The following is a 26712-nucleotide window of genomic DNA, read 5'->3' as shown; positions in this document are numbered from 1 at the left end:
GACCATGCACTGATAATGTTTGAAGGTCGGTGGTTCACGAAAATCTTTACTCCGTTTTACTATATGTCTGAAATTTTCCATAATCAAAAAAAATGGAGAAAAGATAAAGAGCAAGTCCAAGGAAGAAGGGGCTGGGAAATGAGGAGGAGGAGGAGGAGGAGGAGGGAAGAGCTGTTATTAATACATGTTATTATTTTTTTCATTAATATCTGGAAAGCAACTATAAGAATCCTCTGAAAAGATTAAGGGATCAACAGCTTAAATAAAATCTGACTGTGAGACTTTACATGTGAAGAACCATATATTTTCCTATATGAGTCCAAAGCTTACTTTCTGAAATCTCTTTTCTTTATTTGTGCAGAGTTCACACTTTCATTAGAAAATTAGCTTTTCCCCTCAATATTTCCCTTCTACCAACCACACCTCTTTCTATTGGGCAGAAGCAACATAGTGAAACAAGAGAATGCTGCTTTGTCTCAAAGAACATCACTGTTACATTTCTCATGCTGAACTAGTAACAGTTTTGGACAGGTTACCGGCTTTGTAAATATGGTTTTAAGCCCCTTATGTTTAAAAATAACAATTCCTGGTAAAAGCTTCCTTGTATATTCTGAACCCAGAACAGGTGAACCATTTTAGGTGAAAAGATTACCCTTATGCTTTAAGAGCTGAGCCAACATTACTTAAATCTTCTGGCAATTCTTGAGGGCATGCTTCACTGTATTACCTCAGAGTGATTTAATTAGTTAAACTGAAATTAGGCTTCTGTCACCTCTGAAATCTTCCTCCAAATCTGAACCAGAGTCTCCAGTGGTTTCAGCTGCCTCAACCACACTGCGGTATAGATTTAACATTCTGAGGCATTCTCAAATATTCCCAAACCACACTGAGAATGTGGGCTACAAGAGGAAACAGATGTGGGTTAACCAGAACATTATCTCCACAGAGAGGAGGTAAGAGAAACCTTCTATAAACATCACATCCGGTTTTTGGAGCAGTTTCATCAGTTCATTAAATGTCAAGACAGGATTACCCATGAAATCTTGGAATGCAGCCAGTCTACAACCAAAGTTGCTGCTATGCAACTTCACTTGACTAGACACGTTCAAGAAATAGATGACAACAGGACAACCAGGCACCCTTCATAAAATGAACTGCAGTGGGAATGCTATGCAATTCCAAAAGGGACACCAAAATTACGCTCACAATGAACCACTCCTCTTTCAGTGTTCCAGGCAATATCCAAAACAAGTAGTGAATTGGAAGTATATAAGAGAGACAAATAGGTATCATTGGGGACTGACTGACAGACTTCACAGGACGTAAAATATAATTTTACAGAAAGGCACTTACAAATAGAATATATATCCATAAAAATAACATTTCAGTCATGCAGAATCACACTGGGGCGACAAGTGAAGAGAAATGCTTTGGACCCAGAAAGGGAAGTAAAGGGATGGCAAGCACCTGTTTAAGGGAGAAGTAAGGGCAATTAAGGTGATGCATCTAAAGTCTTTTAACACAGTGCCAGCCATGTTATGCCTGAGTAAATACAAGTGATTTTTAATATGAATGGAAAGTATCGTAGTTGCACTAGGTTGTTTTATTTTTTTTCAGGGAGTCATGCTTAGAATATTAAGCATTTGCAGTTACTATGTCCTTTTACTGACAGAGAGCTAAGAACTGCTATTGTGACCAAAGCTTTCTAAAACCTGACTTACTCAGGAAAACTTTAAAATTGAGAACAGATTATTTTCAGAAAGCATCATTAGAATAAACAGCAACATCACCTTAGTCAACCATACTGAATTGCTTCTCAAGACATTTCTGAGAGCCCCCTGCCCTAGAGCCTTCAGTAAAACCTAATGGGAAAACAGGAGCATGCTAACCAAGGAAAACTAACCACTTTCTCTCATCCTTTTCAAGTGTAGCTTAAATAAATCCTACGTGGCCTCTAAGTAGAAAAAAATCAATTTTACACCTTAGTAATTAAAAGGTAAATTACTCCTGTACCAATGAGCATGCCTTATGCCCAGATACTGGTTTTTAAATACTATTCCTTCATTAAAAAGAACCATGGCGCCTTGGAGCAACAGCTGATTCCAATGCTGAGGCACAGGAAATAAGATAAAGCTGGAATACATTGTTGTTTCAGAAAGATGATAGGGGCTCCCTGAAAAATTAAAAATAGATTACCATATAATCCAGCAATCCCACTACTGGGTATACTTCCAAAAGAAGTGAAAAAAGAATCTCAAGAGTTATTTGCACACTCATGTTCACTGTCGCATTATTCACAGTAACCAAGAGGTGGAACAAACCTACATGTCCACAGACGGATGAATGTTTAAAGAAAATGGGGCATATACAATGGAATGTTATTCCACCTTTAAAAAGACGGGAATCCTGTTATATGCTGCAACATAGATGAACCATGAGGACATTTTGCGGAGTGAAATAAGGCAGTCACAGAAAGACACTACTGCATGATTCCACTCACATAAAGTTATCTGACGTAGTGAAACTCTTAGCAACAGAAAGTAAAATGGTGGTTGCCAGTAGGAGAGGGGAGGGAAAAGAGTTGTTCAAGAGGCAGTTTTCGTTTTGCAAGAGAAGAAACTTCTAGAGATCTCGTTACACAACAATGGGCATATAATTAACACTATTGTACTGTACACCCAAAAATGTTTAAGGGGGTATGTTTTATGTTATGTGTTTTTTACCACAATTTAAAAACATTAAGATGAAAGCATGTGAAAAAGACAGAGTAATCAACTTGCAGGTGCTTTTAATAACAATTCTGGGACAATTTTTACAACAATATAATGATAGTAATGGATATAACCTATAGAATAAAATAATTATCCATGAGTCCACACTTATACTGGAGTAAACAGAGGCGAGGGGACAGCTCTTCCTTACAGGAGAATTCCAATAAATAAATATAACAGGCTCTGGCTGGTGTGGCTCAGTGGATTAAGCGCCAGCCTGCAAACCAAAGGGTCACCAGTTCAGTTCTCAGTGTATGGCACATGCCTGAGTTTCAGGCCAGGTCCCCAGCAGGGAGCATGTGAAACTCAACCACACATTGATGTTTCTCTCCTTCTCTAAAAATAAGTAAATTTTAAAAAACAAATAAATATAACAGGAGTATGTAATGAAAATGGTATCAATGTTAATTTCCTGATGTTGATAATTATTCCATGAGTATGTAAAATGAAGCTGGGCAAATAGATTATTCCTGCAAGTTTTTTTAAGTCTGAAGTTATTTCAAAGTGAGTAAGTATAAAAAAGCAGCAGAGCACAACACAAAAAGTACTGTATTAGGAATCAGGAAACTTGAATTCCATTCATTTCTTTCTAGATAGAAAGCTCCATGATTTTGGACAAACAAAAGATGCAAACTAAGCAAAAAGCACCAAGCACTGCTGATTTTTAGGAAGACAAACCTGGCTAGAAAAGAAAAAAATGTTTGTGTGAGTATATGACACTATCTAGAAACCATAGCTAATTTTATAAGACCTGAAAACAGCTTTACTTTATTCAATGACAACACTTGGAAAACCCATAAAACATTGTTTACTTATTGATCTGTAGACTAATAAAATCTCACATGGCACAGAAGGGTTTTTGATATATTTGAAGAATAACACTGGTAACTAAAACACAAAAGCAGTATTATAATTCTCAACCAAATATAAAAACCAAGTCATCTGTTTATCCAAAATAAAAAATAAATGAACAAAAAGAAAAAACCTTTGAACAGCAGATCTATTAATTGTATAAAAACTTTCATTTCATTCCTGCTCACAGAAGTCTTGGCAGATTTCAGAAGCTCAAAATTATAAATGAAATACTAAACAAACACCAGTCTATTGAAAATTTCAGTACAATAAAAATAACTCTAATCTTTCTCTGAGATTTAATTATTTCAGGTCAAATCTAACAAAAAAAAAAAATGGGGGGCGAACCCACCCCAAATTATGGTACAATGAACAAAAATCTAGTAGGGTTCAACAACAACAACAACAGCAACAACAACAACAAATGACAGGGGCTGCATGCTAAAATTATTAGAAGGTCTAAATTTTTAAATTTTAAAGTATATTTAAAATGGAAAAAAAATGAAAGTCCTTTGTTCATTACAGATAACTATAGGAATGACTATTACATAGAATCTTTAAATAGCTGATGATAACTTTAAATTGAAACAAAGAGTTAAAACACTTGTCACGGTTAACTGCTCAATGTTTTGCAAATTCCATACCATGAAGTCCCAAAACTGTGGTCCTTATCATTATCTGACTGCTTACCCTTTCCAACGCTTCGAAAAACAACAAAAATGAAATCTCTATGACCCCTTTAAATGTCTAATAGTTTTCTACCTACAGAGAAATAACCTTCTGAAAGATAATGTTTTACATGGGCTCCATTAATAAAAAAAATTTACAAGTTTGGCAAGCTTCAAACATTTCAGACTGAAACTAAAAATACCTGCACACATGGTTTTACACTAAAACATGAGAAGAAAAAGTGTAAAAGCAGAACATTAAAAAAAAAACAATCCAAGAGCAAGTCCAAACTTGGTCATTAAAAATGCTTCCTAAGTACCAGTACGCATCACATTATTCTCATTTACATAGATAAAACCATACTAACTCCTAAGTGAGGCAAAGCATCTTCACTGGTGAGGCTCTGGGATTTGTTGCGGCAGTTCAGGAAAGCATGATTACACCTATCATCAAGGATGGTTCTCTCATTATATACAGGCAATCATTTTTTTTAGAGCCAAAGTCGAGTGGATGATGAGACAGCATATAATTCAATGATAAACTACTTTGGTTACTGTAGATTATAACAACTTAAAGAATGTTGCTAAAATTATACATGAACAGGTAACTTTCAAATAGGAGTTTAAAATATATATTATCATAAGATATTCCTCAACAGATGCAATGTGATACAACAGGGCAGCACCATGTTTATAACTCAATGAATGTAAGTTAAAAATCCAGGTGTTCTGTCAGGCTGAGGAATCTAATGATGGGAGTTTATCAATATTATTCTTCTGTTATTATATGTCAAGAAGATGTGGGGAAAAATATAAACAGGATCCAGCAGAAGTAATGCCTGCTTGACTGTGGTCAGTAGGGTAATAATATGGGTGTAATAATTTATCATTTTAATTTGAACATTTCACCTAAAATGTCATATGGTGTGCTTGAGTGTGATATTATGTTACAGAATTCCATGCTTATGACTTTGTAATAAAAGATTTTGTAATAAAAAAGGAAGGGGCGTTATTTGTGTCAGACCCTGTATTCATACACATACACACATACATACAGATAGTACGGTAATGTAGCGAGAATGGGCAACGACTCAGGCATTTAACTTCATCAACCTGAGTATCTAAAACTAAAAGTATAATATAATCTATTTTAAGGATCGCCGAATGTTATAAATTAGCAAAGATTCAAAATAAAGTACTTTGTGGTACCTGTTATCAGATCTTTATCTCAACACATGATTGTATTACTATAAATTCTTAATGAGGAAGTAATCCTAGAAACAAACAATAGGAAAATCATCATAAATGGGTCCTTGTGTGTTTTAACAGACTTTCACAATACACAGGCTAAAGATGCCAGACAAAGAAATTACTTTAAAAAGAAATATGAATCCTTGAGAAACAAGTTTCCTTATTAGGGTATTGATAAAATAGAGGAAGTTGTCATGAGAAGAAAATGTAGCCCTGCAATTTCAGCCTTAGAACATGAAATAGAACATTCACCAAATGCCAAGTTTTCAGCACAGATCCTACACAATAATACCCCTCTTTATTCAAAATTTCTTGGTACTCAAGGCTCTAATAATCTCCATTTCTGCTTCCCAACAAAGTTGTGCCAAGTATAATTAGATTTGAACAAAATTACTATGGACACTGTATTCTCTAAAGTATGAAAATTTACAATAAAAGAGATTCAAAACAAATCTACATGCCTTTAAGGTAGACAAGAAAGGTTGCTTTTTACCTATAACTACTAGGTGTTGCTACATTTGTGAGCAAAAGCTCAGAAATAAAAGGGGGGGAATGAAATAAAAAGTATATAATGAGACTATAAATTATAAGAAAAATTTAGTTTTGACTGTTATTTTCAATAAAACCAGTAATTCAAAATGCGTTTATTTTGCCAATCAGTTAAATTGGGATGTAATGAGAAAAGCATCCTGAAGAAATACAAGTGAACAGTACATTCTTAACTTTATGTAAGGGCAAGAAAATGCTTTAAACTTATAAATTATCAATGATATGTCTTTGCTGTTGGTAAGCAGTATAACAGGCACTCAAGTACAACACATGTTTTTGGCAGTGAAACCTGACCAAGAAAAATGAGAATGTTGTTAAGACACAGTGTGTTTCTGTCTACTGCAAGGTTTTATAAAGCAGAAATAGGGCTTATTTGATGCTTTCCCTGTCAAAAAAACAGAAATGATCCTTTCTGCTAATGCTTTAGTACTTAGTATCAGGAAGCCCCAAAATATTGTATTAACACTTGGGTGGGGCAGGGGCTAGGGGAGTCCAGTGCAGACAAGTAAACCAGAAGCTTGTTCATAAAAGGTGATTAAATGATAACAGCAGAATGAAGAAGCAACATAAACAAGTACCAGCATGTACCTTTTAACTAACACCTACAGATAAGTGGTCACTATTAGATGACGAGCCAGGAAATCAGACATACCCTCAAAGATGCATTCTTATATTAAAGCACAGGCCAGTATTACGGCTATCTTTTAAAAAATCTGATGTGATTAGCAATTCCCTGTGTCCCATCCTTCTCTGCAGAAAGATGGATATAAACCTTGAACCAGAACTAAGGAATTGAGGAGGCAGATAGTAAATGAACATTCTGCGATTTTCCCATAAGATCCACTTAAAACAGAAGAATTTACTATGGCTTACATTGTTACATATATTTACCAAATAATTGTATTTTCTTCCCAAATATAATATAAACACACACAGGGCAGTTTGATCCCAAGTAAACTCTAAGTTTTCTAAAAGAGAACAGGGCTATTTAATCCATACTTATATTTTCTTATAGTCTCAGGAAAAAGTAGCTTTAGTTCTTGGGCAAGACAAAAGCTGGGAAGCTTTCTTAAAAGGATGGGCCTAGAAGAGAGCATGTGACCTAGACTAGGGTCAGATCAGTACCTAGGATCAGTTGCTACATAACAAAAGGCTAACAAATATTCTCTTGGAAATAGAAGCATTTTTAAAATTATGTATCTGTCTGGAAATTTTCAAGTTCACTATACTCTACCTACTATTAAGTAAGACTTGATAAAAAGCCTACGGTGGCAGTTGCTCCTATAATCACTACTAGACTCAAAAAGGGAAACTGTTTCTCTCCCAATTGTGTAAGATTAATTTGGATGAGGAACTGTGCTCTTTCCTTAGTTTGCCATCAGCTATTTTACACATCATCATAAATTAAGGGACTAAATAACAATACCAGCTCTCTTTATTTCCCAGCTGTGTCTGTGAAAAGAAAATGACAAAAGCACTGACGCTCAATTAGAGAAATTTCATCAGAATCTCCAGGGAAAAAATAAGGGGAGGTATGTGTGAGTATAATTTGGTGGAAGCAGATGCACCATTAACTGCAAATAAGCTATCAAAAACAGAACAAAGACCATCAGCAGCTGTGTTCCAGCAAACCTGAAAGAAGAAAAATGGATCTGAAAGGCAGGTTTAAAAATGCTGGTACCACTCAGGGAAGACAGAAAGAAGGAAGTGAGGGAGAAAATGACACATGTATAGCACAGGAAGACAGAACAAAGAAACCAGAATGAATACTAATTTTAGGATCTAGTGGACTCCCAGAAACTAAGAAAATAAATCCTGTTTAATCAATATTATTTATATATTGTTATATAATGTGTATTCATTTTTATTCTTAAAAACTGTTACTCAGAACCTCCATAAATTCTCATTTCTCTATATGAATCCCTCTAGAACTAATCTGATTTTGAATAAACTTCTATATCTAAAGTGCTAAAAGTGACATGAGCTCTGACTGGTGTGGCTCAGTTGGTTGGGCATCATCCTGCAAAGAAAAAAGGTCACAAGCTCAATTTTGGTTCAGGGCACATGCCCAGGTTGCGGATTGGGTCCCCAGTCAGGGCGCCTACGAAAGGCAACAGGTTGATGCTTCTTTCTCATGTTGATGTTTCTTTCTCACGTTGATGTTTCTCTCCCTCTCTTTCTCCCACCCTTCCCCTCTCTAAAAATAGATAAACAAAACCTTTTAAAAAATAATAATAAAAGGGACCTGAAATAGGAAAAATAAGATTTCAAAAATTCCAAGAAACCTTTTATTTACAATTTAATCAATCAGTCACAGTAAGCTAAAAAAATAGTAAGACCAAATATGTTATTTTAAAAATCCCTACAAAATAAGAAATCAAGTACTCGTCCCTATTATAAATTATGTTCTCTTTCCTTCTGTACTGACACTCTTTTTGGGCACATAAGATTTATACTGTTTTTCTAAGAGTAGTAACACCTATACATTCATGGATAGTCCACAGCTGATCAACAATACACATTTGTTTGAGAATGGGTGGGCAATCTGTATTCAAGCCAACTCAAGTGAAGCTAATAGCCTGTCTGAAAGGTGAACCCATAACCTTTGTCTCATTAGCACTGAGCTCCAGCTGTTAAAGATTCAAACACTAACTTGGATTTAAAGGGGAGGGGAGGAGGCAGTAAAACACTAACAACAGGGAGAAAATTTATATAGTCAAGTCTATGCAAAATTTTTATTAATGGAAACCAGCTGCAAGAATGAAAGATGCAGTTTTCAGTCTTTGAGTCTGGTGGGAATATGGGTGGGTTTTTTCTATTCCAAGTTTCCATTCTGACAGGGAGGCTCTTTAATTCATTATTCCCTCAGAGTCCTTGGAACTCCGAAGAATACCTTTCTGAAATAACTGCTCTAGATCCCGAATTATCTATGTATTAGGAGATATCTGCTATGGCTTTGAAGAGCCATTCAAAGTCATTCCTTACATAAAACTCATGCATCCTCCAAAGAAATAGTGTATTCAAAACTCCATTTTAAATATGAGGCCCATAAGACCTCTAGCACAGCTTAATTCAAAATTGTGAAATTTACACTTCATGCTCAATATCAAAGATATAAACCATTTACAAAACACTGTGATAAAATATTCACTACTGGTTGTTTCCACAATTAATTCTATTCCGATCACCACAGCTTAATTCCACCATTTGGTAAATATTTTTCCCAAGGTTTGGTTAATGAATCTTTCTGCTCACACAGCTCATAATTAATTTAAAAACCGTTTGCATGTAACCACCTTAATACTTAATATATGCCACCACCTGCTCCCAAAACCAATAACAACAAAAAAGCTATACACAGGTGGGCTTTGTTTTCCTGACGTGACTACCAGCTTTTCCAGTATAGATCTTATATAATATTTGATCTGAGCAGAAACTGCCCCTAGGATATTCAGGCAGTGGCTTTTACCCGTAATGAAGAAAATCATTCACATAAGCTTTTAAAACTAAAAAAAGATTAATACCCATTTTTCATTGCAAGTATAACTCAGAAATTCTAGGGTTAGGTGCAAGAAAATAATTCCTAGAATCCTGGAGGCTGTGTAAAATTTCTGTAAAAGATATCTCTAGAACCCCAGAGAAGAGGCAAGAAACTTTGCATCAAGTTACCATCAACTCAAAACCATTACAAAATTGGTTTTAAAATTAAAAAGAAACAAACCTCAATTTTGTCTGTTTTGGCATCTCCCCAGTATATTTTGCCTTCATCATAATCCAAGGCTAAACCATTGGGCCAACCAAGAGAAGTGTTAACCAACACTACTCGGTCAGAACCATCCAGAGCTGCTCGCTCAATTTTCGGGGTTTCTCCCCAGTCAGTCCAATACATGTACCTATAGGAGTATACAGAAAATGAGCTAAAAACAGATAATAAACTGTAGCTTTCAGATATCCTAAAGGTGGGGCCCACCCTTCATATCACACTGGTATCATCAATTAATACCATAGAAGTGAATAAAAAACAGCACTTAAAACATACCAAGAGTATGTTTAAGACATTTTTAATAGCAGCATATAAGCTTGCAGGAAATTTTCAGATAAACAGTGTTTTCTAGAATTGATAATAAAAATGCCTTCCAATAATGAGATTCCATTTTTAGTTATGTTTTTCACATTTTGTGCTCCTTCGCATGAACAACCCTCTCTTTTTCTTGCTGATTTGTCATTGCTGACACAAAAAGGTTAATAGATTACAAACTGAATTCCAAAATAACTAATTCTCCCTGTAGTGCTAAGTGATTCTTTAGGCTCCTGGAAATTTAAACCACTCTAAGGCATTGGTATTCAATAAAGTGTGATGATTTGCTACAACTTGCCACTATGTTTGCCCTCAGAATGAATCTTATAGTTAACAATTAATATTGTTGAGTATGGCAAAAAAAAAAAAAAGAAAAAAAAAGAAACAAACAAACAAAAAGAAAAAAGACTGGAAGTCAGCTGCATGGCCTGACAAAAGTTTTGAAAATGGATTCATTTGTATATTTGGAAATATACAATGTAAGAATTTTTTTATCATATCATTCTAGAAGTACTAAAAACGGGACAAAATTAACTCTTCTAGAGAAAGAGAAAGAGTTCTGAAAACAATTTCTTTCCACATTTTTCATGGTCATGATGCAACCTCGGCAAAATGTGCAGCCAACACCCAAAGTCAGCAAGCATGGACTTAATTTAGGAAGAAAAAGTATTCAAAACATTCAAGGGAAAAAAAAAACTAGCAATTCTTTAACTTGAGATTTTATTACAATCACTATATTCTAAAAATGGAAAGCCATTAAAGAGCTATTTATTGGAAACCATACATAATTCATACTGTTTTCTGTCAATATATTTAGGGACCTGTAGAAAACAACACCAGGCAAAATTTTCTATCAGTGGAGCTTCTTACCCAACCATGGGATCTAACACAATAGCCCGGGGTTCCTCTAAGTCCTCTGAAATCAAGATCTTCCTCATGGTCCCATTGAGCCTTGTCACTTCTATCCGATCAGTGCCAGTATCTGTCCAATAAAGATTTCGGGCAACCCAGTCAACAGCAATACCATCAGGATGTGCAATCTGAGCGGTGACCACAAACTGACTGCCAGTTCCATCAATGAATGAGCGGCGTATGGCCCTCACTTCATCATCAGTCCAGTAGATATAGCCTTCCACAGGATCATAATCTATAGCAATGGCATGACGGATATCTTCTAACTGTAAAACAATGTCTGTGAAGTCTGGTGTATCCAAAGAAATTCGTCTCAAGTCTGTCCTTCGGGCTAAAAGCAGTAATTCAGTGGCACCTAAAACAAAGTGGAATAAATGGGGGGGGAAAAAGAATTGAAACCCACAGGCAAAATTTAGCCACTCTAAATAAAGGATGTAGAACTTCTTCAGGAATTGAAAAATAAATGAGTATAAAAGGATACTAGGTCTATTTAAGGTGAAAATGGAAAGTAATGCAGTGAAATAGGAATAGCTTGATTATGAGGTAAATCTCTTTAATGACTGAGCTCCCCAAATCAAATTTTGATTCCCTCTCTCATTTCATTCATTATATAGCCCCTGGAAATAAAACAGGTACTTAACGGTATAATGGATAGTAAGTAATGACTAAAAAACTAAGTACCCGAATATTAAAGGAAGAAGGAGACAAAATATAAGCCCTTTGTTTAAGAAGTATATTTTTAAAAAGGTAAGGAAACCTAGGGCAAGGATTTGTGATTGCTGAGGATGTTCTAAACTGGATTGCGATGGTTGCACAACTCTGTAAATTTACTAAAAATCACTGACTTGTATGCTTGAAATGGCTGGATTTTATGATATGTAAATTATATCTCAGTATATCTATTCGGACAAAGATAACCGTAAGATAATGTCTGGCAGAGAATTACGACACAGGAGGCCATGGGGAAGGAAACAGTAGCAGTAGAGAGAGGGAAAACAGATGAATGTTAACACAGTGGTTAAAAATAAGAGTTGTGGATCTACTAGAACTGGGTTCGAATAGCTATACAAACTTAGGCAGAATGCCTAAGCTCTCTAAGTCTAGTTTCTTCGTGTCTCACAGGGCTGCCGCAAGGATTCAGCAATGTACTGAACATAAAAGTACCCAATAAATATTAGCTAATAATTATTAGCATTAGAAAATACTTTCAAAATTTTATTTCACTGTTTTAAACCAGATTTATTTATGAAGTATTTTAAACTCAAACTAGTACTCAATAAAAAGATAGCTGAGGATGAGAATATTAAGCTCAATCTTTTTTTGTTTTGATTTGTAATGTTCAAGTAAATACTTAGCAAAAAGTCATCTAACTATAAAAGCTAATAAGAGATAGTAAGAAAATTGACATCTGAAGAAGTGAAAAAAGATTCCCAACCAAAGAAATGAATCCAAAGGAAAATACTGGCATTAAACCCCAATTATCAATATGGAATTATAGTTGAAAGAAACAGAGAAGAGTAAAGTTCCCAACAACAGCTTTCTAAATCTAGAATTAATTTTAAATGAATTCTACCTTGGAGAAAATACAGTTCTAACTACCACAGCAGGCACCAACTATGGAATTCACTGCCTCTGCTCTAACTACCAAAAGGAGCCAGCCCAAAACTTTGCAAACAAAGAAGTCACAGAAAGTACAGCTGTTAATTTGAGCAAGGTGATCAAAACAGACTAGTTAACTTAAGGATACTACATGTCAAATATATATATCTGAATTGTATTTGCATGCTGTGAGAGAGTAGATAGACCACTATTGCTAAAAAACAAACAAACAAATAACAAAAAACCCTGCTTTAAAGTCAGGCCACATATTTTTAAACAAAAAAAGCAACATTACAAAAACCTTTTGTTTTAAATTGAAACCAAATTATTATTTGCCATGGAAACCCTCTGACAAGAGTCAGCCAGCTTCACCTTTAGCTATGAGGATAATTTATCAATGCCAAGTCATGACAAATATCCTGTACACCAGCTCAATTCCATCTCTCTGACTCCCTGACCCCCTTGCCAGGAACTCTCTAACCCACTCTGAAATAAAGGCTTCTGCTTTTCAGAGTTAGATAAAGAAGCCACTGCTAAACATAACAATTTTCTTACCAGGTCTTGCTGGTGGCTAGAAAACCACATGGTGATCCACAGGGGTAAGAATAAAGAATAACATTCTCATTAAGAGGAATAAGAACGAACTGGTATTCTCCCAAACCAGAAGTCCCCTGAAATATCCTAATCAGTATACTTCTCCAACATACCCTCTCTCTACAGAGCCGCAATTCTCAACCTTTCTCATCTCACAGCACACATAAACTAATTACTAAAATTCTGCATCACACCAAAAAATATTTTGCCAATCTGACCAAAAAAAAAAAAAAGGTATAATTCTGATTCATTGACACCAGATGGCTATGGTTGTGTTGGCTGTTGTAATTTTCAAATTTAATAATCTAAGAGAGGAAAGGTCAGTGTCCCTGACTCAACTGTAAGGTATTTTATGTTTTAAAATTTTTATGGCACACCAGTATGCCGTGACACAACAGTTGAAAATCACTTACACAGAGAATTAAGAAAGAAGCCCTAGCCTATGTGGCTTAGTGGATTGAGCAATGGCCTGCAAACCAAAGGGCCGCTGGTTCGATACCCAGTCAGGGCACATGCCTAGGTTGCGGGCAAGGTCTCCAGCAGGGGGCACATGAGAGGCAACCACACATTGATGTCTCTCTCCCTCTTCTCTCCCTCCCTTCCCCACTAAAAATAAATAAAATAAATAATATCTTTTAAAAAAAAAGTAGGGAGAAGAAGCCATGTAGTTGCTAAGTATAGACAGAGGTTGCTTTAAATGGTACAATAAGAATTTTTTCTTCTTCTCCTGAAAGCACTTCTCTGTTGTTGAAAGGTTATTAAAAAATATTATTCAATTATTTTTCAGAAAATGTTATCTACCCCATGATAGTCTTTATAGTTAAAAGTTTAGCCATGGCTGGTGTGGCTCAATGGATTGAGTGCCAGAATGCGATCTGAAAGGTCGCTGGTTTGATTCCCAGTCAGGGCACATGCCTGGGTTTTGGGCCAGGTACCCCAGCGAGGGGGCGCACAAGATGCAACCAAACATTGACATTTCTCTCCCTCTCTTTCTCCTCTGCTTCCCCTCTCTCAATAAATAAAATCTAAAGAAAGAAAGAAAATGTATAGACATGAATTTGTTAAAAAAAAAAAGTTCAGTAAACATCTTTTTGTTGCACAAAGGTTCTTTATGTGCAAGTGCTATCTACTGGTAAAAATGTATTCCTTATAGAATACTCATTTCCATAGGAATCAACTGTGATATACATGACTAAGAGAGATGATAGAAAAAAAGAAATTTTTTTCAAAATTAGCATGTTAAAAATACTAAAATAATTCTAAAAATAGTTTTCAAGAGGCCAAAAACCACAAAACACTCCTGTTATATAACCAATTATGAAGACTAAGATTAAGTAACAAATCTCCCAAAGCACTAAATCATAAAGAATCCCAATTATTATTTAAAATTCTTCCTTCTTGACCATGTTCTTACCATCTTTGCAAGTTTTTCCATCCTCCAGGAGTTTGACTCCAGTTGGGCAAGCACACTGATAAAACGGCTTGACTGGAGACATCAAACACAAGTGGGAACAACCACCATTATCAGTTCCACATGGATTTGTAGCTGTCAAATATAAATCACACTGATTAATACCAATGATTATAAATGATCTTCCTCACTCTACGTACACAAAGGTTAACAACCATAACATGAACAACTGTGATAAACCAAATTATTACCAAATGTCATCCAGGTGCTTGACTACTAGACCATCTGCAAGGAAGGGAATTAATTTGTGAGAATTTACTTAGCATTCAGCATCCAAGAGAATGAATACACAAGAAACAAAGCAGGAGTTTACCTAGCATTCGGTATCCAAGAGCAATGCACAAGAAATAAAGCAGGAGGTCCCTGCCCTAAAAGAGTATAATCTAGTCAGTATGCCAAAATTAACAAACAATAAAAACAAAACTGAATCTTGTTTCACACCTAACAGATTGTGTAAATAAGTATAGAGTCAAATGAGAAATAAATCACTAGGGATTTAGAAAAAAAAAGCTTTATGAAAGATGTAGGATGTTACAGGAAACGATGGACAGGAAAGATAGATTAAGAGGACATTTCAGGTGTGAAATTGTATGAATAAAAGTTTGGAGGCTGTTCACTGGCAGAAATAATAAGGTAAATAGTCTCACTGGAGATTAAGGTTCCTGTTAACTAATAAGAACTAAAGTTGAATGAACACAGAGAATGGGAACAGACTGGCACAGGGCATTGAAAACCCAGAAAAGTAATTCTAATGTTAAAAAATCACACCAGAAAGATTAACATGGAAGATATAAGTATATGGCTTAAATAAGGGAAAACTGAGCAGCAGAGATTAATTAGCAAATTTGTAGAAACTATTAGAAGAAAGGGATTTCAACAATATTCACAGAAAGAAATCAATATAAGATAGACCAACAGAATGTGAAAGATCAAAGAAAGTAATAACATAGATAATTGCAAATTCTCAAACTAGTTAAACATAAAGGATTAGAAGTGCCATTAAGAAAAAAAGGAAACCAGGAAAATTCTTTCCTAAGGGCTAACCATGAGAATAAAAAATTCATACAAGTGACTAAACATTTTCTTTTTTACAAAAGAGTAACACATACATTTAAAAACATTTTTATGGACTCATTATCACAAGATTCCAATATAACACATTCAACATTTGACGATGTCCCCTGAACTAATACAAAGCAATGTATAATCCAAAAACCCTTCATTTTTGGCTATGGAATACAATCAGACACATGCCAAACATTTATTTACACACAAGTGCCAAACACTTAACATTCTCAAATTCCTTTTAAACCTAATTCTATTCCCCTTTGTAACTGTTGTTGGCGTCACAGCCCAAGTCATTGTAAAGGCTGACCAAAATACTAAAGCAAAACTAAGAAAAAAGCGGATGAGGTATGAACAGAAAAGTTTAAGAAGGATTTTATTTAGCAACCTGAAATACTTAATCAGTTAATTAACAGAAGAGGCCATTCAAGAAAAATTTGTTTTTAAACATACTCATATGAAACATCAAACACACATTAAAGAGACATAATATGAACAAGAAATACATTTGTGTATGAGCTATCTCAATTTCCTGTTTTTATTTCCTTCTTCTCCACCTCTATAACTCTAAACCCAAACAAGGGGCCGAGGTGATCTGTAGTTACAAACAGCAAGCTACAAATGGTTTTAGGCTATTGTTTAACCTGAGTTATATTTTGATGTTTTCCCTATTTTTTAATTCCTCCTTGCTACCTTTGGATATGTCCTCCCTCCTCCTGCCTCTCAAGAACGCCAGACATCACGGTGCTACAAAGCTATTCCAACTTGCAATTTAAAAATCAAGATCACTTACCATTTGGCTGCCTCTGTTGGCTGAAGGCATGTATATCCATGGGAGAGAAGATGTTAGAATGGATTTCACGCAGACCCTCGCCAGTGTACTTGTTGCAAGCCAAAATGGAGTGTGTATTCCAGTCAGTCCAGTACAATGTGTCCTCAAATAACGTCAAGGCAAAAGGATGTGGAAGGGAACCTTTAACCACTGCCTGCCTATTAACACAAAGAGAAAATCTCAAACGTTTCTAAATTTTACTCTTTCATCAAAACTTTCTCCATCAAATAGTTTTGTAATCCACATTAACATATACAAATCCTGAGTAACACAGATCTTACGGTCAAATACATCTGTGATAAATAAGTCACATAGTAAATTCAACTATATTTTCATGATGTCCAAACCAAGTACCTCAGAATGGTCTCCAAATTGGTGGCAGCCCCCAAATTCACTAGAAGTTAACAGAGAGAAGGCCCGAGTATTAGCACTGCTGTCTATTCCCGTCTCTGGACTCACATCTTCCATCTTTCCACATAATTCATCTCATTAGAAAGAGAAAGGTAAGCAAAAAGGAAAACCCTAGGGTTTACAGTTGGCACTGGGAAGTAGTTTTAAATCAGCAATAGGCTTTTTCCCTTCTTGATGTGGAAGAAGAAAGAAATCTAAGCCAGTTTCTTCCATCATTTCTTATGGTTTCGATAACTTGAAGTAAAATCGTACACATGAGACTAAAAAGATTCTGGTAGAGTTTTCTCTGCAAATCCCAGTCTAGCTCCAGTGAAAGATCATCTCAGCTGCCTTTCTGCTATATGGTTTCTTAACCTCCACAAGGTAACAAAAAGGAAGTCTTACCACTGGCAGAATGTGTTCATGAAGCAAAGCACATAAAAAAATTTAACAAGCAATTTATACTACATGAGAGAAAAGGTGGAGAGCCTGATTAGTACTAAAGGCACAGAATTCTGCAGAGTGTTATGGAAGAGTTATGTAATCCGTAAATCTTTTTTAATCCTTACCTTAGGACTTTTTTTTCATTGTTTTTAGAAAGGGGGGTCAGGGGGGAGACAGAGAGAAACATAGATGTGAGAGAGAAACATATATCAGTTGCCTCTCATACATACCCTAACCTGGGACTGAACTCATAACCGGGTATGTGCCCTGACCAGGAATCAAACCCACAACCTTTCGGTCTATGGGACGACTTTCCAACCAACTGAACCACAGAGGCCAGGGCAGTAAACACTCCTGAATAATGAACAAAAAAAAATGTTTTGAACTAAAATAATATTTAAGAAAATACATGCTTGATATTTTCACAATATCAAACATAGTATTTTCATAAATAGTCCAAGGTTAGAAGAAAAAAGGGAAGGAGATAGGGAGGAAAAACATAAACAACTGAAGAGAAATAAAGAATATCATATATTTTAGGGATGACAATCCAATTTTAGGTCCTTGAAGTTATTTGATGACTTCTAATATCTAAGAGACTACCAGTTAAATAAATTAAGAACCATAAAATAATTTTTATCTAAGCAGAATTAGCATCTGTTATTGAACATAAAATGGTCCTAGCCTAAGGTGTTTCACATTTGGGACAAATTTTTAAAAACTGAATACAAGATTAACATGACTAGTTTAATAAATGAACTTTCTATTTTAGAATCTCATACCTACTCTGCCAGCCCACATCACCACAATTTTCTCCTCTCAGTTTTCTAATAATTTTCTCTTCCCTGGCAAATTACTCATCTCTCTCATTTCCCAAAAAGAACTGTCACAATGCCTATTTCTGAAGTGGTTTCTTCCACTTTTTATTAATTTCATTGAAGTGACCATAGCATTTACATGAGTGATATCACAGCTTAAATCCAAATTTAAACAGGCCCATGTATTTCACGCTAAAGTCTTCCAAAATTCATTATGGTAAGACATAAAGAGAGATTTCTGAGAAGCTGCCAAGAAAGAAAAGTAACACAACTGAAAAATAAAGAATAATAAAAACTACTCAGCATTTCTTTAACAATTTTTAAATTGTAAATTAACATAATCGGATCTTTAAAAAACTCTGGAGAGAAACCTATGTCCTTTGTATATTATTAAGTAAAAGTTTAAAATTCACTCTAGTGAACTCAGCATAAGAGACTAAAGAAACAAGAAAAACAAACCCCTTCCCTACAAAATACACTCACTTCATATACTGATTCAAAGCATTTATACATTGTTAAGAAATTAAATAGGAGTAGGTTCGTATGTCCCCCTGATCCTTACTACTTACATCATTTCTGCAAGCGTTGCTTTCCTCCTCTGTAAAGGGAAGATAATAATCTAAACTCACTGACTTATTGTGAAGATTATATGATAATACTATATGCAAAAGCATTTAGCATTATGCTTGGTACTTAATAAACATTTCATAAACAACTCCTCAATTTTAGGATATACATTTTCAACATTTTAATATTTTAAAAGTGAAGTGAACATTTCATGTGGTAGTACCTAAATCAATAAAAAGTTCTTAAAATCAATTAAACTTATTACAATGAAGTAACATACCAGGCTCTGGCTTGCTTATATTCCCCAGGATCTCACACAACACTATGTGTACAAATTAGGTGAATTTATTTATTAGATACTCGGGAAATGCTCAATAAAACTTCATTTCTTAAATAATATAACTAACAGAGCTGAACAAAAAGCAGAGCTAAAAAGGCTAGCACATGTTCTTGTCATATTCTTTGGTCATTTACTGGTCTGTCCAGTCCATGGTGACTTGTTCCTGAAAGTGGAGATAGCTGTACACAGCCCTCACTTTTCTCCTCTCTGATGGGGATTATCTATTTTTCCTCTTGTTTTCCCCTTGGAAATGCAAGTTACTGCAAGGAGTTGATCATGGGCACTAAAAACAAAAGTGGCAGGCAAGGTCAAAGCCCAGTTCTTCAGCGGTATGCGACAACAGGAGTTAAAAAACAGATCTCTACTATGAAGACCAACATATTGTAAATAAATACCACAACTAACAGCTGTCATCTCATAAAGATACAATTAAAAGAAAGAAATTTTTCTCTTTATGATGGGAACTCAGGACGAACTTTCCTAACAACTTTCTTACACATTATATAGCAGTGTACTCTAGTCATCATGGAGGAATTTTAAAATATCTAAAAGAAATAGGAAAAGAATTTAAAAAACAAAATACTTGAAGCACAAAGGAAAGGGGAAAGAATAGAATTATACTGGAGCAAGAAAAATGACACCAAATAGCTCAAACCCTCATGAAAAATCAGAGTACCAGAAACAGTAAATATGTAAGTTAATAAAGGACTCTTAATATTTTCTCCTTTTTTAACCTTTTTAAAAACACGTAAGACTGTATAATGCAATAATTATAATATCGTGCTGGTCATAACAGAAATGTAATATAAAGGATAATAATAGCACAAAGAAGGGAAGAATGAATGAAGATATACTAGACTTAAAATTTCTATACTTTATAGGAATTAACTTAGTAGTTTCATAAAGCAGATTTTGACAAAATGCATATTTCAATACCTAGAATAATCACTAAAATTTAATCCCAAAAATACAGTTTAAAGAAAATCAACAAAAGAATTAAAATGATACTCAATACAAAGAAAGGCAGAAAAGAACCACCTGAGCTATAAAAAGAAAGATATTTAAAAAACATTAAAATGTCAAATGTTAACCTAATCATATCATTAATAACATTAAATGTGAATGGATTAAAGACAAAAGGGCCCTGGCTGGTGTGGCACGTTGGACTGAGTGTGCCAGCCTGCAAAACGAGAGGTGGGGGGGTCGGCCAGTTAGATTCCCAGTCTAGGGCACATGCCTGGGTTGCAGGCCTGGTCCCCAGTGGGGCTCATGTGAAACGCAGCCATGCATTGATGATTCTCTTCCTCCCTTTCTCTGGAAATTAATAAATAAAATCTTTAAAAAAAAATAAAAGGCAAAAAGTTGAACACCTTACTGTATGTATAAAGTTGACACTTGAACAACAAGGGCAGTAGGAACATGGACCCCAGCACAGGTGAAAATGCACGTACAACTTCTGACTCCCCTGAAACTTAACTACAGCTGTCCCTTGGCAATCCAGGTTGCCCCAGATCACAAAATCTCCAGATGCTAAAGTTTCTTATAAAAAATGGCATAGTAGTAGACCCTCCACATCTTTAGATTCACAGCAACCGTGATCAAAAATACTGTTTTCAAGCTGCAGTTGGATGAAAAACCCAGGGAACACCGATGGCCAATTGTATATTTACTGGAAAAAAAAAAGAAATCCAAGTGTAAGTGGGCCTGCACAGTTCAAATCCATGTTGTTCAAGAGTCAACTATATACAAAAGCTGTAAAGGTTGTTAGTAAGATTCAACTATGTTGTCATACTTGTCATACTTGTCATAAAGTATGTCATAAAGTAAGAGACATACTTTATATTCAACGATACAAATTTGTTGAAAGTAAAAGGGTACAGCTAACAGTAACCAAAAGAGAAATGGAGTGGTTCTGTAAGACAAAACACACTTTAAGAAAAAAGTATTACTAGAGGAAAAGCAGTACATTTTATGGCAAAGGGCCAAATCATCAGGAAGACAGAATTATAAACATAACATGCATATAAAACTAGGGCCCAAACAAATGAAGCAATCCCTGACAGAAATAAAAAAAAATAACAATCTAAAAACTCAACATTCTATTCTCATTAAAGGATAGAACAAGAAGACAGGAAATCATTAAGGAACTTGAAATTTGAACATTATTAACCAATTTAACCTAGCATCTATAGAAGACTTCGTTCAACAAGAGGAGAACACACATTCTTTCACTTACACATGTAACTTTCTCTAGAAAAGATGACATGCTAAGTCACAGAACAAGTATTAATTAATTTTAAAAGACTGAGGTTATAGAAAGTGTATTCCCCGGTAACAATGAAATTCATTAAGAAATTAACTACACAAAAAATCTGGGAGATCCACAAATGAGGATTTTCTGAAATTCTAAATACTCTTTCAATGTTTTCTAAATAAGCAACGAGTCAAAGAAGAAATCACAAGAACATTTTTTAAATATTTTGAGGTAAAAGAAGAAAATACAACATATAAAAACTTACGAGGAAAAAATTTATGGGATGCCACCAAAGGACTGCTCAGGGTAAATTCCAGAAATTTAGCCTTAAATGCCTGTTTTAGAAAGAAGATAGCTCTCATAACAATAATGTAAGCTTTGACCTTCAGAAACTAGAAAAAGAATAGCAAACTGAATCCAGAGCAAGCATAAAAAAGAAAATTTGGAAAAATTTTGTACTTCAAAGCACACCAACAAGAAAGTGAAAATACAAACTACAGATTGACAGAAAATATTTCTAACCTATATTCCATGAAGAAACTGTATCCGCAACATATAAAACTCTTACAATTCAATAAGATGAATGACCCAATTTTAAAATGGGCAAATGACTGAAATAGTGTAAATAATGTCTTAAACATCCAAGCCTCCTGTGAAGAAAGGCTGAGTTACACTGTATTCAAGAAAATTACAGGCAGGTTAGACAGAAATAAAGTTAATTTATCTGGAGTAGAGGCAAGACAGAAGCAGATCGAAACCATTTCAGCAAAATCTGGTATTCACCTTTTTCCAAAGTAATTATTTTCTCAAGATTATATAAGGAATAATGGTATGTTCACTATAAAAAATGGAAATATAAAGTATACCTTTCTAGTCTTTCACTTATAGGTATGTGCAGAATATGTACATGTACATATACAAGCAATTCCCAAACAGCAAATGGTTTCTATTTTTAAAATAGTTAAGGCACAAAAGAAAACCAAATAACCAACAGAGTTTATAATAAATAATCGGTAAAAAATCATTAGCTCTAAATCATAGCCCCCACAGGACAGAAGAAGAAAAAGAGCTGAGCCAAAACAAAAAATCATGGAGGCACCTGCGTTACGTCAAAAATAAAGATTATTTACCACCCCCGATTACTAAGCTTCCTCATTGGGAATACATGCAGCAGACCCTAAAATCCTGTAGCTCTTTAACAACAGTTAATATGTACTGAGAAGAAATGGTTAATTTATTTTGAAAGACTCCAACTCATCCTCTCATCTTGACTAATCAATATCTATAATTCTATTTTTTCTTTTACAAAAGTTAATTTTGTTAATTCATGGCATTTACTGCATCATAATGACCTGTTTTCATTTAACAACATATTGTAAAGATTTTCAGTGTTACTAACATTATTTTTAATGGCTATATAACACTGCATTGAATGGTTGTGCTATAATTGAAAAACCCATGCTGTTCAACATTCAGAATTATATTATATAAGGTGTCTTTACATAGAAACAGATGAGAGGTCTGTCCAGAAAAAGCCCAGTCATTGTTAATATAACGAGAATGGTTTGCATGACATCGAGGTAACCTGGCAGCCAAGGAGAGTGGACTGGAATGCACATGCATGAACAATGACTTCATTGTAGTAATCAGTGTGGGCAGCAGACACCATTGAGTAAGCATGTGTACTGTGTGGCCATAGCATTCAAAATGACTGAATGAGTAGAGCAATGAATCTGAATCAAATTTTGCATGAAGCTTGAACATTTGTTCTTCTGTGGAAACTACTCACATGATTCAGAAGGACATACCTATGGGCAACTGGTGATTACCAGCTTCATCACGACAACATGCCCACTCACACATCATGTCTTGTGTAGAGATTTTTGGAGAAACATCAATTCATCCAGGTGACTCAACCCCCTACAGCCCAGAATTGGCCTCCTGTGACTTCCGGCATTTCCCAAAACTAAAATCACCTCTGAAAGCGAAGAGGTTTCAGACAGCCAACAAAATTCAGGAAAATACAACAGGGCAGCTGATGACAACTGGGAGGCCTGTGAGATCCCAAGGTGCCTACTTTGAAGGGGACTATGGTGTCCTTGTCCTATGTACAATGTTTCTTGTAATCTGTATCTTCTTCAATAAAAGTCTCTATTTTTCATATTACATGACTGGATACCTTCTGGACAGACCTCGTACATTAAAAGGCTATATAATGATCAGTTAATAAAAACATTTTGGCCACAGTTGTCAGGAACCTAATTTCTGTATTTCACCTGAGAGCAATGGTTCACTTTTCTCTATTTGGGTGTATGCAACAACTTTATAGAATTAACTACCACAAATAATAAGAATCTACTATACAATATGAAAAAGTACTCTCACTAGTCAAGAAGGTATGTAAGATATGCAGATATACACTGTGTGCATGTGACAGTGGAAATTAGTAAAATCACTCCATAAAACAAAAAGATTGGTTTTCAAACTTCTATGCACCTTGATATACAAATCATACTTCCAGTAATTCTAAAGATGTACTCAAAGATATAGTCACACAGGTTCCTCTTTATTTCAACAATGTTTATAAAAGTAAAAAATTACAACTTAAAAAATCTTTCACAGTAGGGCAGTATGGTTAAAAAAATATTGTTCAACATTCAGATTTTTTACATTTATATTTAACAGTATAACTGCTTGATCTTACACTTTTCTTCAACTTCCCTTTTTTTCCCCTTACACTTTACCTCTCCTCTTTCTCATGGACTTTCCTACTAGACGAAATTTATATGCTCTTTCTTTGTCTGAAAGGATTAGAAGATATACAGACTTTTATTAAATTTTAATAACTTTTACATTTTAAAATCACATAACATTCTATTTTAATTATCAATGTCACAAATAATACAGTATTTACTGACACCCCATGTATAAGGTAAGAAGTTAACATGGTTTTACTCCTGCCTGCCCTTCTTTCTTATCTAACCATCCCACTACCAGTTCTCATTTTTTTATTGATGAAACCTAGAATTTTAGATATTATATGCTTTAATTTTTATGTTCTATTCCAAAATATTTCACAGTTGCATTAAATCTTAAAAACACATTAAAGCAATTACTAGATTTACTCCTTATTTAACTGATTTCATTCTTCACAAATATTTAATTATCTGCCTTTCTCACTCTTAAGTTTTACAGTCTAATTCATCTCCATAAGTCTATCAATTAAGTTTTTAAGAAAGAACAATGTAAAAGATATATTTTAACTCCCTGCATATTAATAATGTCTTCCTTTTGCAGTAACACATGAACAACTCCTGGATCAACCTCCAGGTCTCAAATCTTTTCTTCCAATGTTTTCATCTGTGCTTCTCCAAATTGTGGGACAATTTCTAGGTTATCGTCCATTCTTCTAATTTTTTTTTTTTTTGACATCTATCTGGTTGTCAGTGTTTACACTGTGTTTTAAATTGAACAATCATGTTATTATCATTGTTTTTACTGATCTTGAATGTATTCTTTCATACTACTTATTCTTTTCATAAATGTGTCCCTTTTGAAATTTGGTAATCTTTTTTCCCTGTATCTTATAAGATATTATAGGAAGATATCTGTTCTGATTCCTTAATATGGGTCATCCATTTGAACTGCAGTGTCTTCTCATGTGCCCTGTTATTTTTTATCTATCATCTTGCGTTTCAGGGGAAGTTTGTACTTTATTGGAAGTTGAGATCAATTCTTTTACAGCCTGCAAATTCCTGGTCCAACCTTTCAGAGCCAAAAGAAGGTGAATAAATTTTCAATGTATTAGAGCTTCACTATATATTGGAAATCAAATCACAGGGAAGGGTAGGGATCTGAAGCTAGAAATAACAGCAGCATATTCATGTGTTTCTTTTGGACGTTTCTGGTAGCACCAAGAAGCCTGCTGATATAGTGGTCCTGCTTATTCTCTGGCACACTGCTCATTCATAGTTGGCATCAACTATACCTCTGATCTTTGTCTAACATGTTCAGTTATGTCAAGCATGGCTGCCATAACATGTGTGTCCTTCAGTGTATGGTATATTTCCCAGAGATGCTAACAGAATCTACATGAAGCCTACCTTCACCTTATTCCCCTTCCTCCTCATCATCCTCACCTCAGCCATCATACCTGGAGTTGTGGTTACTGTTGCTGATTTGAGTAAATCTCTTCAAGTTGCTTCTTTGAGAAGTAGATCCTTCACAAACTCTGTAGGTGACCAACATGTCACTCTGCCTGGGTCTGAAGGGTTTCCTGGAACCCAGGCAAACAAGGATGGGTGATGATACAACAGCTTACTCAGACTGAGGCATCCTTCAATCTCAAACCCTGGAGAAATTCATCAAGGTTTCCGGTATGTGGTTCTTATCTCTTCCTAAGTCTCTAGCACTGAAATAAAATCCCCATTTACAGCACATGGCTTCAACAATGATTAACTTGATAATAACCATTACGTCTATATTTTCCTGTAAAACTGCTCTGTTGAGCTACAGACTCATAAATCCAAAGCTCTCTAGACTTTATCACCACAGTTTTCTGTAAACTCAAATGCAAACATGTCCAAAGCTGAACTCAAACTCATTCTCTTCCTATGCAGAAAGGAAGAAAGGGAAGGAAGAAGGAGGGAAGGAGGGAGGGAGGGAGGGGATCTATCCCCCTTCCCTGAATTTCCTACCTCAATGAATGACACTTCCATCTAACCATTTAAAGCAGAAACCTAGGAATCATTGTAGATGTCTTTGAAGAGCCACAAGTTTATTAGGATTGGGGCATAGTACACAAAGGGTGAAAGTGGTCAGAACATTTGTCTAAAAGTAGGTAAAGAAATTAGAGCATTTAAGTTATAATAAAAGAGTTTGTACTTTTTCCTGAAAACAATGATGATGCACTGGAAGATTTAAGAAGGCAAAATAATATTTAAACCATTGTATGCACAACTACCAAAATGGTATTTCTAAAAGGCAAATCCACCATGTCAATTTACTACCTGAAATGACTCCTAATACTTTTCAGGATGAAATTCAAATGCCTTATCTTAGAATATTAGACCTTTCATGATCTGGCTTCTGTCCATCTCTCTAGACTTGCCTCCACCATTCTGCAACGTTTCCTTTTGTTGCTGAATAACACTGAAAAAGTGTTCTTTAATAACCCGAACTTAAAAACCTGACTTTTGTAATTACAAATTAAAATTTTCCAGGGGGGCTTTTATATTCCTCCTAGTTTTTAAAGTTT

The 26712-nt window shown here is 34.9% G+C and overlaps 1 protein-coding gene across 3 annotated transcripts in view; it reads right to left on the bottom strand.

The window, feature by feature from the left end:
* The window catches only part of LRP6 (LDL receptor related protein 6), a 140824-nt gene that overhangs the window by 49821 nt on the left and 64291 nt on the right, over positions 1-26712 (bottom strand). For 2 of the 3 annotated variants that reach the window (XR_008530640.1, XM_054591419.1), the window contains exons 4-7: positions 16604-16800; positions 14689-14820; positions 11040-11436; positions 9813-9984 (exon numbers count right to left, since the gene is read on the bottom strand). Coding sequence is in view for 2 of the 3 variants with exons in the window: in XM_054591419.1 (XP_054447394.1) it covers positions 9813-9984; positions 11040-11436; positions 14689-14820; positions 16604-16800 (898 nt within the window). In the remaining variant the exon portion in view is untranslated. Of the gene's footprint in view, positions 1-9812; positions 9985-11039; positions 11437-14688; positions 14821-16603; positions 16801-26712 lie in introns of those variants that run through there. The other variant, XM_054591420.1, reaches the window with a different exon arrangement.

This window comes from Pteronotus mesoamericanus, unplaced genomic scaffold (genome assembly GCF_021234165.1).
Source record: "Pteronotus mesoamericanus isolate MK-2021 breed Mesoamerican mustached bat unplaced genomic scaffold, CSHL_Meso_final scaffold_21, whole genome shotgun sequence".
In the NCBI taxonomy this organism is placed as follows: domain Eukaryota; kingdom Metazoa; phylum Chordata; class Mammalia; order Chiroptera; family Mormoopidae; genus Pteronotus; species Pteronotus mesoamericanus.
This window is presented reverse-complemented; position numbering and strand designations above follow the sequence as displayed.